The sequence below is a fragment of the Pseudonaja textilis genome, chromosome Z (assembly GCF_049901715.1).
Source record: "Pseudonaja textilis isolate UNSWEBS1 chromosome Z, rPseTex1.2, whole genome shotgun sequence".
NCBI lineage: Eukaryota > Metazoa > Chordata > Lepidosauria > Squamata > Elapidae > Pseudonaja > Pseudonaja textilis.
Genome location: NC_142008.1, coordinates 132921924 through 132934156, shown reverse-complemented (window position 1 = coordinate 132934156; position 12233 = coordinate 132921924). Strand labels below are relative to the sequence as shown.

At 36.9% G+C, this 12233-nt stretch overlaps 1 protein-coding gene across 1 annotated transcript in view; it reads left to right on the top strand.

Annotated features, from left to right (window-relative positions):
- Positions 1-215: 215 nt before the first annotated feature.
- Positions 216-12233, top strand: part of LENG8 (leukocyte receptor cluster member 8) — a 28896-nt gene continuing 16878 nt past the window's right edge. The window contains exons 1-4 of the mRNA XM_026712148.2: positions 216-1110; positions 4840-5017; positions 5521-5622; positions 6909-7022. Of these exons, the coding sequence (XP_026567933.1) occupies positions 1073-1110; positions 4840-5017; positions 5521-5622; positions 6909-7022 (432 nt within the window). The 5' untranslated portion in view covers positions 216-1072. The remainder of the gene's footprint in view (positions 1111-4839; positions 5018-5520; positions 5623-6908; positions 7023-12233) is intronic.

Below are 12233 nucleotides of genomic sequence, written 5' to 3'. Positions count from 1 at the left end.
CAGGTCGAAGTTAAATGAAACCCGCAGGGTCATGGGAGTTGTAGTTCTACGCTTCTGAAGCGGAAAGCTAATATCCCACCCTCCGGGACAAACCACGTGAGGAATCTCCGCGGAATGTCGCCGCGAGGGAGTGATGTCACCACGCACGTCGACGTCCTCTCTTTCACCGCCCTCGCGCCCACCGCTTCCTGGGGGCAACCGGAAGGAAGGAGTCTGGCAGCCGCGACTGGGAGAGGAAGGGAAGAGTCAGCGGGCGCCATTTTGGGAAGCGCTAGGGTTCCTTTGCTCCGTACTTGAGCCGAAGAAACCTGCGGCCTGCTTCGGATTGTGGCGGCCTTTTGCCACGGGAGACGAGGCGGTCGGAGCTTGAGCGGGTGGCTTGCCGCTTCTTCCGTTAGGCGGAGAGCAAGAGGAGGAAGCAGTCGGGAGTGGGTGGGCGAGGGCAGCGAGACTGCCCGGAGTAAGTGCCGAGAGGTTGGGAAGACCGAGGGCGGCTCGTGCAGGGGTGCCTGTGGTAGGCAGGCAGAGAGCGAGCGAGCGAGCGAGCGATTTTTGGTGGGACTCTTTTTCGGGCGCTGAGGGGGTAGCAGGGAAGGGTGGGCGGCGGGGATCTGCTGCCAAGGGTGAAGCTTTTGGGCCCCAGAGGGTGGGGGGAATCTTAGCCTTTAATGCTTCAGAAAGGGGGGAGTATGTTACTCTACAGAAGGACTTCACATTTGATGTAATTACAAACGGGGCGCAAAGAATATAAAACCCCAGCAGGAACGCGGGGTGATAGGACTACATAGCATCTCGCTTTGTTGGAAGAAGCTTGAAGAGGGGTCCCTTTACTAGTTGTGAAATCTGAAGTTCTTTAGGTTCTTGAACCCTTGGCTTGCCCTATGATGAAAAGGAGCATCAGGAGGTGTGCTATAGAGGTGTATCCACGATCTTGAGATGTGCCTGTTGTTCCCTGGCTAATTTCCTTTGTTTGGCCTCTACTTGTGGAAGAAGAACTAAGAAAAGACACCTTGCCAGGCTGTGGATTTGCAACTGTTCGATACCTTCAGTTGCCTCTTCTACGAATTAGATTATGGCTGCCAATATAGGAGACCAGCATTCTTCAGAATGGTGATTGCAAACTTTTATTTTAATTTCAGCTCGTGGTGAAGGGAAGAGTTGATTTGGGTTATGATTGAGCGGCTTTGAAATAGGTGTCTACTAGCAAAGCCTTATTACTTGGCATTGTTTATGTGAAGCGATGTACTATTTTTAAGTGGGTGTTTGTTTTTAAAAGCACGTTAATATTTCCATGTTGTGATTAAAGATAGGTAACATGCAACATTCTAGATGCTGATGGACCAACTCCCATCTGCTGTAATGGCTGCTGGTATAGCAACATATTTTGAAATACAAATTATTCACTTCTGAAAGATTCTAGGAGGTATTGTTTTTTTTCTTCTGTATCTCTAAAGAGGATTCTAACCTACAACTGATAATACCACAGTCAAACTTAAAACTGAGGAAGAGGAAAGGAAAGCAATTGCATCCATTTTGTACTTATGGAAGGGCAAGGCTACTGAATTGTAAAACTTGTTGACTTTTTTGATAGGAACTCCAACGAAATTCCCAAGGGTGGGAGGTTTCAGGTAAAAGGAATAATGATTGCAGTATCTTTAGGATACCTCAAATGCAAATTTTGTTATGTTAATCAGGAATTATCAGTATTTGGGTTTCAATTTAGTTTTTTTTAAATGTGTTTTGCTTTCAGATTTGTTTATATGTTTTTTTTTTAAAAAATAGTGTAATTTCACATTTTTCAGAATTACCCTTTTTGGTAATAAATTTGGATTTGCATTTTTATTATTATCTAACCTTATATTTTAATTATTGCTAACTTGTAGGGTTGATCTAACTTTTCTAGGAACTAACTGCCTTTTGCATGTGAAAAGATAATTTCTATTCAATAATGTAAACATATTCTTAGAAGATGACTGCTTTGGTTTTTGCTATTAAACACTTTAAACTTTAAAACAGGGGTGTCAAATTTGAGACGAAGATGACGTATCACAACTTTTTTCCCCTTCACTAAACCGGGTGGGTGTGGCCAGCATGTGATGCATCCGGGCCACAAGTTTGACACCCGTGCTTTAAAACTAATATACTTCCTTGGATTTGGGTTAGTCGGTGTGGATTTTTAAATAAGTAAAATAATTAAAGTTAGATAAAATACTGTAAGACTTTATAAATTAGATATTGGAAATAACAAGCCTTCTTATAGAGTAAAAAAAATCTCATCAGTAAAGATTTGTAATTGCAATAGCTTTCTGAGTGAATAATCTTAGCTAAAGTTGTTTATATCTTCAAAGAATGCAATTTCGTGAAAAATCTCTGATTTTGAGTTATTTTGACGTAATTGAAATAGTGTACTTGTATTAATTTAAAAAGTATTTTGTAAGGAAAAAATCAGCAAAACCCTTTTCTTTGACTTGATTCAAGTTGAAATGAACATTCTGCTTATGACATCATAATGCTAATGATATCACAAACTTATAGGTCTTGAGTAGTTGACCATCAAGATATCATGGTAGAAGGATAGGTTAAGTAACACTTTCCAATTAAATATAACTATTTTAGCCATCAGATGTGGGTGAGTATTGGTTTTGGTTCATTTGTTACTTGATAATATATTCCTGTGCAAATAATGTTGAATTTTGTTGTCATTTTGTCTTGGTAAAATTTGCATGAATATTGACAATTTTATTTTTGACTATTTTGTGACATATAAACAGCTTTAATTTGTTCTTATTCTTATTGTGAGCTGTCCTCAGAATTTGGTTGTAAGACAGCTAGGCATAAATGCTCTCTTAAAATTACTCCTATCACCAAAACATAATAATAGGGCAGGATTTCAAACTTATTTTTTTTTAAAAGCAAAAAAATAGAAAAACTTTCTTAGATTCTTATTATGAAATGTGGAACTATTTTGTGGGGTATTGCTCACATACATGAATAAAAATTCGAATTCTTGAAAAACAAAATCCAGTATCATTTTACAGAGTTATCATAACATATGTTGTAAAGGGGGAGAATTGTGAAACAAAGAAAAAAGTATGTCTAGGTAATTAGTTGAGCAAAACTACTTATGCTTGCCAGTTGGAGTGACTAAACACATTTGCTAATGGGAGAAGCCAAATTTCTCAGTACATTATACTAAACAGCACAGAAGGCACTTCTATTCTTGCTGGCAGGAAAAGCATGTTTCTCATTTAAGAGGAGGCAAAAATCACACAATTCTGGATCTGGAATATGCAACTGATTGTGTTCTAGCAACAATCTAAAATTACTGTCTCATTAAAAATGTTAATTATCCTGACGTACCTGAGAAATGTGTATCATAAAAATCAAGAATTTTTCACAAAGTTTTTGAATCTCAAGTCGGCAGTATCTGGCTCTCCAATGTCAGTCTGCATGGTGAATGATACTAGAAGTTTCAGTCTAACATCCTAGGGTCAAATGTAGGAAAAGAGTGATGAGCAAAAAAAGTTTATATAAATAGTCCTTAACTTATAACTACAATTCAGCCTAAAATTTATATTGTTAAGCAAGACAGTTATTAAGTGACCATTGCCTCATTGTATGACTTTTCTTGTGACAATTGTTAAATGAATCACTATAGTGGTTGAGTTAATATGGATGTTAAGTGAATCTGGCTTTCCCATGGATTTTGCTTGTCAGAAGATCACAAAAAGTAATCACATGACCCTTGGGCACTGCAGCCATTATGAATACATGCCGGTTGCTAAGGGTATGAATTTTGACCATGTGACCACAGGCATACTGAAATAGTCGTAAGTATAGAAAACAGTCATAAATCACTTTTTTCAGTGCCATTTCAATTTTGAACAGTCACTAAATGAAGTGGTTGTAAGTCAAGGAATACCTGTAATGCATAGGCTTACTTAGGACAACTTTCATTGAGAATAGAATAGAATTTTTTATTAGTCAAGTGTGATTGGAAACACAAGGAATTTGTCTTTGGTGAAGTTGAACTGTCAGAAATCTTTTGATTATTTTACTGTCATCTATGGCCATGGAACCAAGCTTAACTGTACGCCTAGAATACTGTTTTTTTTAATGAGAAGCAGCAGTGAGGGAAGTATTGGCTATCTTGGGGTTACCAAAGATTCCAATTTCTACAAAGCAAGTACTTGGTAATATTCTTTCATATAATTGGTTGTTATTCTGTCTCTTGAACTGAGAAACTTGCTGAAAGCTTGTTTCAATATTAATTTGAGGTATACTATATGGAGAACAAGGTAAATATTTTGGACACAAATAGATGGGCAGATAATAGCCTACATGAGCTTGTTAACCTTATTTCAAGGCGGAATTAGGAACTGACATAAAAATGAAGTCAAACATAGGTTCTGGATTGACAGGTATAATTGAAATTGGCATTATATATTGACTAAGGTCCATGAGCAGAGAAGCATAACATCTCTGGTAATTTTTACTCTTATAATCATGTGAAGCTAATGAAACAGAATCTCTTCCTGTTTCACTATGTTTTCTCGACCTGGTTTGACACTATTCTTTAGCAAGCTCTAAAGTCATAATAGCTCATGTTTATATAGATGGATTTTCTGTGATGACTCAGGAGCTGAAAAACAATTAGACTGAACCTGAATTCAAATGAAACTTACTAGATGTTCTTGTTGGCACCCTTGGGCAGTGAGTCCTGTAAACTGAAGACAAACATATCTGAAAGTTGAAGTTGCTATGTGATTTCAATGATACATGGGAATAAAAGTCCCAGCAACTTTCTTTTCTTCATCTATTTTCTCTCCTATTTTATAGGGTTTCACAGTACAACTTGGGTACTGCAAGCACCAGAGAAAACGGGATGGAAGGCCCAATGCATGAGAACCCTGAATGGGAGAAGGCTCGGCAAGCACTGGCTAATATTAGCAAGGCCAATGCTTCAGCTGCTTCAGGCAACAGTAAAGGGGCCACCAACGGTCAAGCTAATGCACAGGTAAAAAGGAGCTAATGATTCTTTAGGTGCCCTTGCATTATTGTTTGCGTCTTAAATTTATAATTTGAAAACATACAATTGTTTGAATCAGCCTTGGTCATTTAAGACTTAGACTAAAATCTACTTCATTTTGTTTATTGCTAACTTGGGATTTCAGAATCAATAAGAAATCAAATTCTGTTCAAAACTAGTATTCTGAGGAGAGTCTTAAGTGGGGAAGCTGGAAATGAATGAAGCTAATGCCAGTATTCTATTGATGTATCTCTTGGAGACAGTGGAACACACTGTTTTTTTTAATTGGGGACTATAGAGAAGAGAACCTCTTTATACTGAAATGGCTTTAGAGTCTGCATTTTGGGGATTCTTAAGCACTGGACTGTCACTGGATCTGCCATCCTGAAATCAATCAGGAAAAGATTTGGACTTGTTAGAGAAGTACCCTTATTTTCACTTCGTAGTAGTGGGTTGGTCCGTACATGACACACTTCTGCTACTTTTCACAGTACTCAGCACAGCAAGGAGAATCCCTGCAGCAGCAACAGCAATACTACCAGTGGTATCAACAATACAGCTATCTCTACCCCTATAATTACTATTATCCTATGGTAAGTAATAGCATTTGGCTTTGACTAACGTCACAAGCTCCCTTTAGGATGTCTTGAACTAGGAGAGGGGCTCAAGTCTTGTAAAAGCAGAATACATGTAGTCCTCAACTTACAACAAGTCGTTTAATGACCGTTTGAAGTTACAGTGGCACTGAAAAAAGTGACATCACTATTTTTCACACTTATGACCATTGCAGTACCCCCAAGATCATATGATTTACATTCGAATGCTTGAAAACTGGTTAATATTTATCACAGTTGCAGTGTCCCGGTGACATGTGATCATCTTTTCCAACCTTCTGACAAGCAAAGTCATTGGGAAAGCCAGATTCCCTTAACAATGGTGTTACTAATTTAACAACTGCAGTGATTCACTTAACAAATGTGACAAGAATAGTTGTAAAGTGGTGCAAAACTCACCTAATAAATTTCTCACCTAGCAACATAAATTTTGGGCTCAGTTGTCATAAATTGAGGACTACCTGTGTAAAATGAGGCAAGGCCGAATTTTCCAGAGAAAATTCATTTATGTCCTCCAACCCCATACATTTTTTAATAGAATTGATCCAGAATGGTCACAGGTGGTGAAAGCAAATAGATCTTCATTGCTGCTAATTTGTGTGCCAAAACTTAGTTTAGGATTTGGAGGATGGATACCAAAGAATGGCAACAAACCTGTTAGCAAATATTTATTCAGAAATTTGACCCTGAGTATATTCACGGTTCCGGGGATCCTCCTGCCTCCCTCCTCCTCCTCCCTTCTGGGTGAGCCCAAATGGCAAGGACATCAGTTCATGGAATGAACCTTTTCCTTCCTCCCCCCATCCACAGTGCAAGCCCACAATGGGGAATACACATTGAGATGAACGTGCTAGTTCCTGCTGTTTCCTAGAAGAGACTATTAGGGGCAGAATCCTTGGGTGTGTAACTGATTTGGGTCTTGCCAATTTCAGGCAGCCTTGCAGGGGGCCTGAGGGTTCTAAAAGCTAATTAAGTCACAGAGCAGAACTTACTAACTTTGTGAAAAAGCTGTTCACAAGGGGGTGGGGAAATGGCTTAACCACAGGAGAGTACTGTACATATATGAGATAAATGCAAAAGTTTCATAAATATTGTACAATGAGAGACTGGAATTTCCAAATTCCAGAAATCAACTAAATGAAATCCAAGCAAGAGAAGACCTTGAGTGGAAACCCAATTAGCTTCTGCTTTTATACAAGAATTGTACACTGTCTATTGTGTAAAGTATCCCTTCACTGATCTGAATCCATGATTTATTTTCCCAGCAAAATGTCTACTCTGGATATGGTTCTTCTGGGCAGTATGGTGCCTCAGGCTCTTATTCCTCAACAGCCCAACAGCCACCAGTTCCTGGGCAGCACCAAGGAAGCATGAGTCAGGTAATAAATTTCACTTTATTTAAATGCTGCTTTTCTTCTATTTTAAGAAATAGAAGAAATCCCCTATTTACAGTGGGGATATATTGTAAATACACAGATCCAATCACAAAAGGTTCAAAATTCATCTGAGAAATTCTTTTTTTTAAAAAAAACAAATTTTATTAGTTTTTACAAAACAATACACAAACAAACAAAGCATAGAATATAATAACATAAAGGATCTTTTCTGATTTTCTTATTTAGAAACAGAATAATTCCAAATTATCACATTTCCATACAAACACAATTTAATATATATATTTACATTATTTGTTCAACTTCATATCTTATCCCAGCTTCTCTTTATTTCTCCCTTTCATTCTATTATTCAAATTATATTTCTTGCTAATAAATTTTTTATTGCTTTTCAAGGACAATACACAAACAAACAAAACATAAAACATCTTTTCTGAAAGTTGCTTGATCCCGGGTTAAAACTCTTCGTACAGACACAAATTCAAAAATCATATTCATTTTATATACCATTCCATATCTTATTACCATTTTCAATTTTCTATATAGCTTCTTCCCTCTTTTAACTTCCTTAGTTTTATTTTATTTATCTCATCTCAGTTCAAATCATAATACTTATCATTCTTTGTCTGTTCTATTTCCAGCTATCCATTCATCTTTTCTCTTTGAACAAAACTTCTCCTGTAGACTGATTGGAGTATGACGCCTTTAACTCTTTCCCCTAACATAATAATACTTAATATAACACATAACTTGTATTGGGATTCTGTTTAGTACATTCTGAAATTACACAATGTATTTTATAAGAAAGAAAAACAACAACAACAAAGGAACAAATTTATAGGTATATAATGTAGCTAAGACCACTATCAATGGCCATTAAAAAATTAATCATACATATTAATAGTCATTTATATCTTAAGCATTTTAATCTAAATACACATATAAAATCACAATCTTATGTACCTTGCAGAATCCCTTTTTCAATTAAATTTACCCATTGTCTCTAAATGAATTTTGTTTCTTTAAATCTTGCTTCCCACCATTGAGGCTTCTCATCCCTTCCTTTCTCCCTTGCTTATTCTTCTCCTTGCCCTTTTTACCCCTTTGTCTCTCCACCTCCCTTTTCTTCTGCTTTCCCCCTTTCTGTGGTTTTCTAACTTTGTATCCACCTTTCACCTCATTTTTCTCTTTTTTGGTTGTTTTTTCAAGTCTTAAAGTCCCCTTTTTCTTTTCCTCTTTCTCCTCCTCCCCAAATAGAATCACTTGTTCATCAAAGATGGCTTCTTCTTTATCCCAATCGTCCTGTTGCGCAGTCAATTTTTCATAAGTACATACCGCCATTTCTAGAAATTAAAAAAGAGTGCCCAAAGTATCTTTCCCTTCTTGTTCTTCTTTTTTGTATTTTTGATATTCAATTTTTAATTCATCCACAAGCGATGCCATTGTAAAGAGAAATTTTTTTTCCAAAACAACCACCCAAGTGCTTTTAATCAAGAATAATTCCCAAGGGTTCCAAAGTCACCAAACAATCCAAATAAGCTATTTCTTTTAATACCTTTTTCTTTCTTCCATTTCTCTTTCTGAGGTTGCTGTTTAATCACAAAGTTCCAATTAAGATATATCTTTTTGAAGTCTTTTTTTTTTTGAAACAAATTTTATTAATTTTAAAGACAAACAAAACATCATTAAACATTGAAAACATAAAACCTCTTTCCACTGTAAATCTTTACAGGGCAGATAAAACATTATTTTATACCGCATAATTCTAATTTATCCCATTTCCATATGGACACATAGATATCTTTTAACACATTTCTCATTATTTCTCTTTACTCTTATTCAATTACATTTCTTTTCTATATTTATCTATTTTATAGTCATCATATTTATATTTCCCTCTGACTTGTTTACAATTATTCTCATCTGACATTCCTCCAAGGTTTTATTAATTCTCAATCAAACATAAACACACAAAACACAAAAACATAAAACTTCTTTTTAGAAAGTGGTTTGGCCCCAGATTACCTCTCTTTATACGGACTTCAATTAAATTCATGCTCATCTTATATACCATTACCTATCTTATTTACCATTCTATATCTTCTATATAACTTCTCCCCGCTTTTCACTCTTCTTAATTCTATTTTATTTATTTCATCTTACTTTAAATCATTATACTTGTATCTTTTGTCCATTCTTTTCCAATTAACCATTTATCTCATTCTCTATAATAAAAAAATGGTTTCTCCTGAAATCACTAATCGAAGTATGATGCCTTTCTATCTTTCCCCTAGGTTGACATTTAAAATAACACCTAAATCCCAGTCTGATTCTGCTTAGTACATTCTACCTACTAAATTTTAAGAAAAAGAGAGAATAATAAATCTATAAAATAATTAAATACATAATTAAATGTATTTAAGTCTATCATTAAATCTTAAACATTTTAATATCTTAATTTATTAAATCTTGTAACATTCCAATTGTCTATTTCAAAAACAGATGCTGCAATAATGAGTTTATAATAACATCAATAGCCAATTAAACTCTATAATTAAACTAAATATTTTAAACATTCCCTTTAATATTTTATTAAATCTTAAAAACTATCATTATTAAGCATTTTAATCTTTTAATCTTTTATTAGATCTTATAAAATTCTAATTTTCTATTTCTACTACAAATACTACAATACTATCATATGTACTTTGCAGAATCTTTTGTTTTTTAAATTATACATTACCCTTTATCCCTAAAATTTTTTTTGCTTTTTCCCATCTTGTTTCATACCTTTGTGGCTTTTTCCCCCCTTTTCCCTTCCTTTCTTATCCCACCTAGCCTTTTTACCGCCCCCCAACCTCCGCCTTTTTAGCTTCCCCTCTCTGTTGTATTCCTCTTTTCTTTTGCTTTCTAACATTGTATTGATTTTGCATCTTATTTTTCTCTTTCTTTGGTGTTTTTTTAGGTCTTAAGTCCTTCATTTTCCTTCCTCTCTTTCTCTTTTCTTTCTTAATCAAACTTTTCGATTCAGTAAAGTCTTCTTCTTCTTCTTCTTCTTCTTCTTCTTCTTCTTCTTCTTCTTCTTCTTCTTCTTCTTCTTCTTCTTCTTCCTCTTCCTCCTCCTCCTCCTCCTCCTCCTCCTCCTCCTCCTCCATCTGTTGTTGTTTTTGCTGGTAAATAGCAAGTGCCATTTCTAAAAAGCGAAAGGCTTCTCCCAAAGCGTCCTTGCCTTCTTTCTTTATTTTTCCATAATCCTTTCTTAGTTCATCAACAGGTAAAGCCATTATAAACCTTTTCTTCTTTTTCTTTTTCCTCTCCTTCTTGTTAAAACAGCCAAGATGTTTCAAAACTTAAAACAGTTCCCCAAAGTCCCAGAGTCATCAAGCAGTCCAAACAGAGCACAAAAATCTTCCCTTTGCGATTTCTCTTCCTGGGGTAATATCAATTTTTAAAAAAGAAAAAACCCAGTCTGTATTTTAAAGCCTTATTGCAATTAACTTCTAGTCTCAAAATCTTCAAGGCATCTCCTCCAGCAACATCTTAATATAATTTTTTTTTTAATCCTCTCCCTTCCCACTTGTAACAAAGAGCTTTAAGTTTTTACCTTCTATAGAAAAGCAGGTTTTTCAATGTCCATTTGTTAGCTCCATAACGGAGGGAGAGTAAACTTTCCCTTTCAGTACTTCCATTCGCTGCTTTAAAAGTCTCCTCTGGAAACAATGTATCGTTCAAAAAATCGTAGTTTTCAGGATGTTAAGTGTATCTTAAATGTCCTGGTTCAGCCAAAGAACTTTCACTTTAAAACTTTCTCCTCCTTCCTCCTGCACAGTCTTGTCCAGCTGCCAGATTCTTTGTGGCGGCCATTACAGAACGCTGCTCCACCGCCTTAAGAAAAGGGGGTTTTGCCGGCTGGGGAGGGGGTCTGCGATACCCCCAAACCCCTATCCAGATCCCCCCTGTCTTCGGCTGCCTCTACGGGGCAGCCTTGTCCTCCAGACCCGTCGGGATCGGAGGCACCAAGACGGCTAGCGCAGCAGGGATCGCGCAGAGTCGCGAATCCCTGCCACCGCCGAAGCCTGGCAAACCGGAAGTCATGTTTTTGAAGTCTTATTAATGTTCAATAGCTCTTTAAAATTCTAGGCAGTCTCCTCCTTGTTTTCAAATTCTACTCCAATTTTTTTTCCTCTCCCTTCCCACTTACAGCAAAAAAGATTTTTCTTTCAATATTCAGAAATCCATATCCCTTTAGCATTAGCATTTAGCCTTTAGCATTTAACATACCTCCAATGCGGGTTTTCCGATTTCTCATAAAGTTCTATCGCTGTCACGTTTGGAAGGAGAGTGAAAAGAAAAAAAGTTTTTCCTTTAACTTCCATTCGCCGCTTAGCACAGTCTGGAAATGATGTATCTTTAGTAAGTTTTAAGTTCCAGGGTACTTTCACTGTTCCTTTGTCCTGGTCAGCAAAGATCACTTTCATTTCTTCACAGCTCCTCCTGCACTTTCTTTTTCCGGCTGAGCTCTTCTATGTGGCGGCCATTGCTGACTGCCGCTCAGCTGCCTTTGGAAAAGGGGGTTTAGCCGGCTAGGGAAGAGAGGCGCGATATCTCTCGACCCTGCCAGAGCCCCCCTGTCTTCGCCACCTTCTACGGAGGTGGCTTAGCCCCGAAGCCGGATGGCTCGGGGCACTCGGGCAGTGAACACAGGCAGAAACCGCGTACAGTCGCGTAAATTCATCTGAGAAATTCTGAGTACTATATTATTAAGAAGAGATGGCCTAGCAGTGAGAGGATTTGATTTTTCTGATACTTTCCTAAAGGTTTCTGGCTGTCATCTCAGTGTGATATGCTGATGAGCAAATTTTCTGGTTGGTAATGCCACCTTGCTGCATGCAGTTGATAAGCACAGACAGTTGTATACTGTACAATGTGGGGGTATAATTTGCCTTTTCCCTTTCTCAAATCTGTTGCTTCAGCAGCATCTGATAATGGTGCAGTAGTTAATGAAGTCTAAGGAAAGATAACGATGATATAAAAATAAGCTTGTGAATCCAGAAGCTAAACAAAGCAATGCAATAGGAATAGCACTTACATACATATCACCTCAATAGTGCTTTATAGCACTCTCTGGGCAATTTAAAATGTCACCATGTTGCCTGCAGCAATCATTTTACTGACCTCAGAAAGATGGAAAGCTGA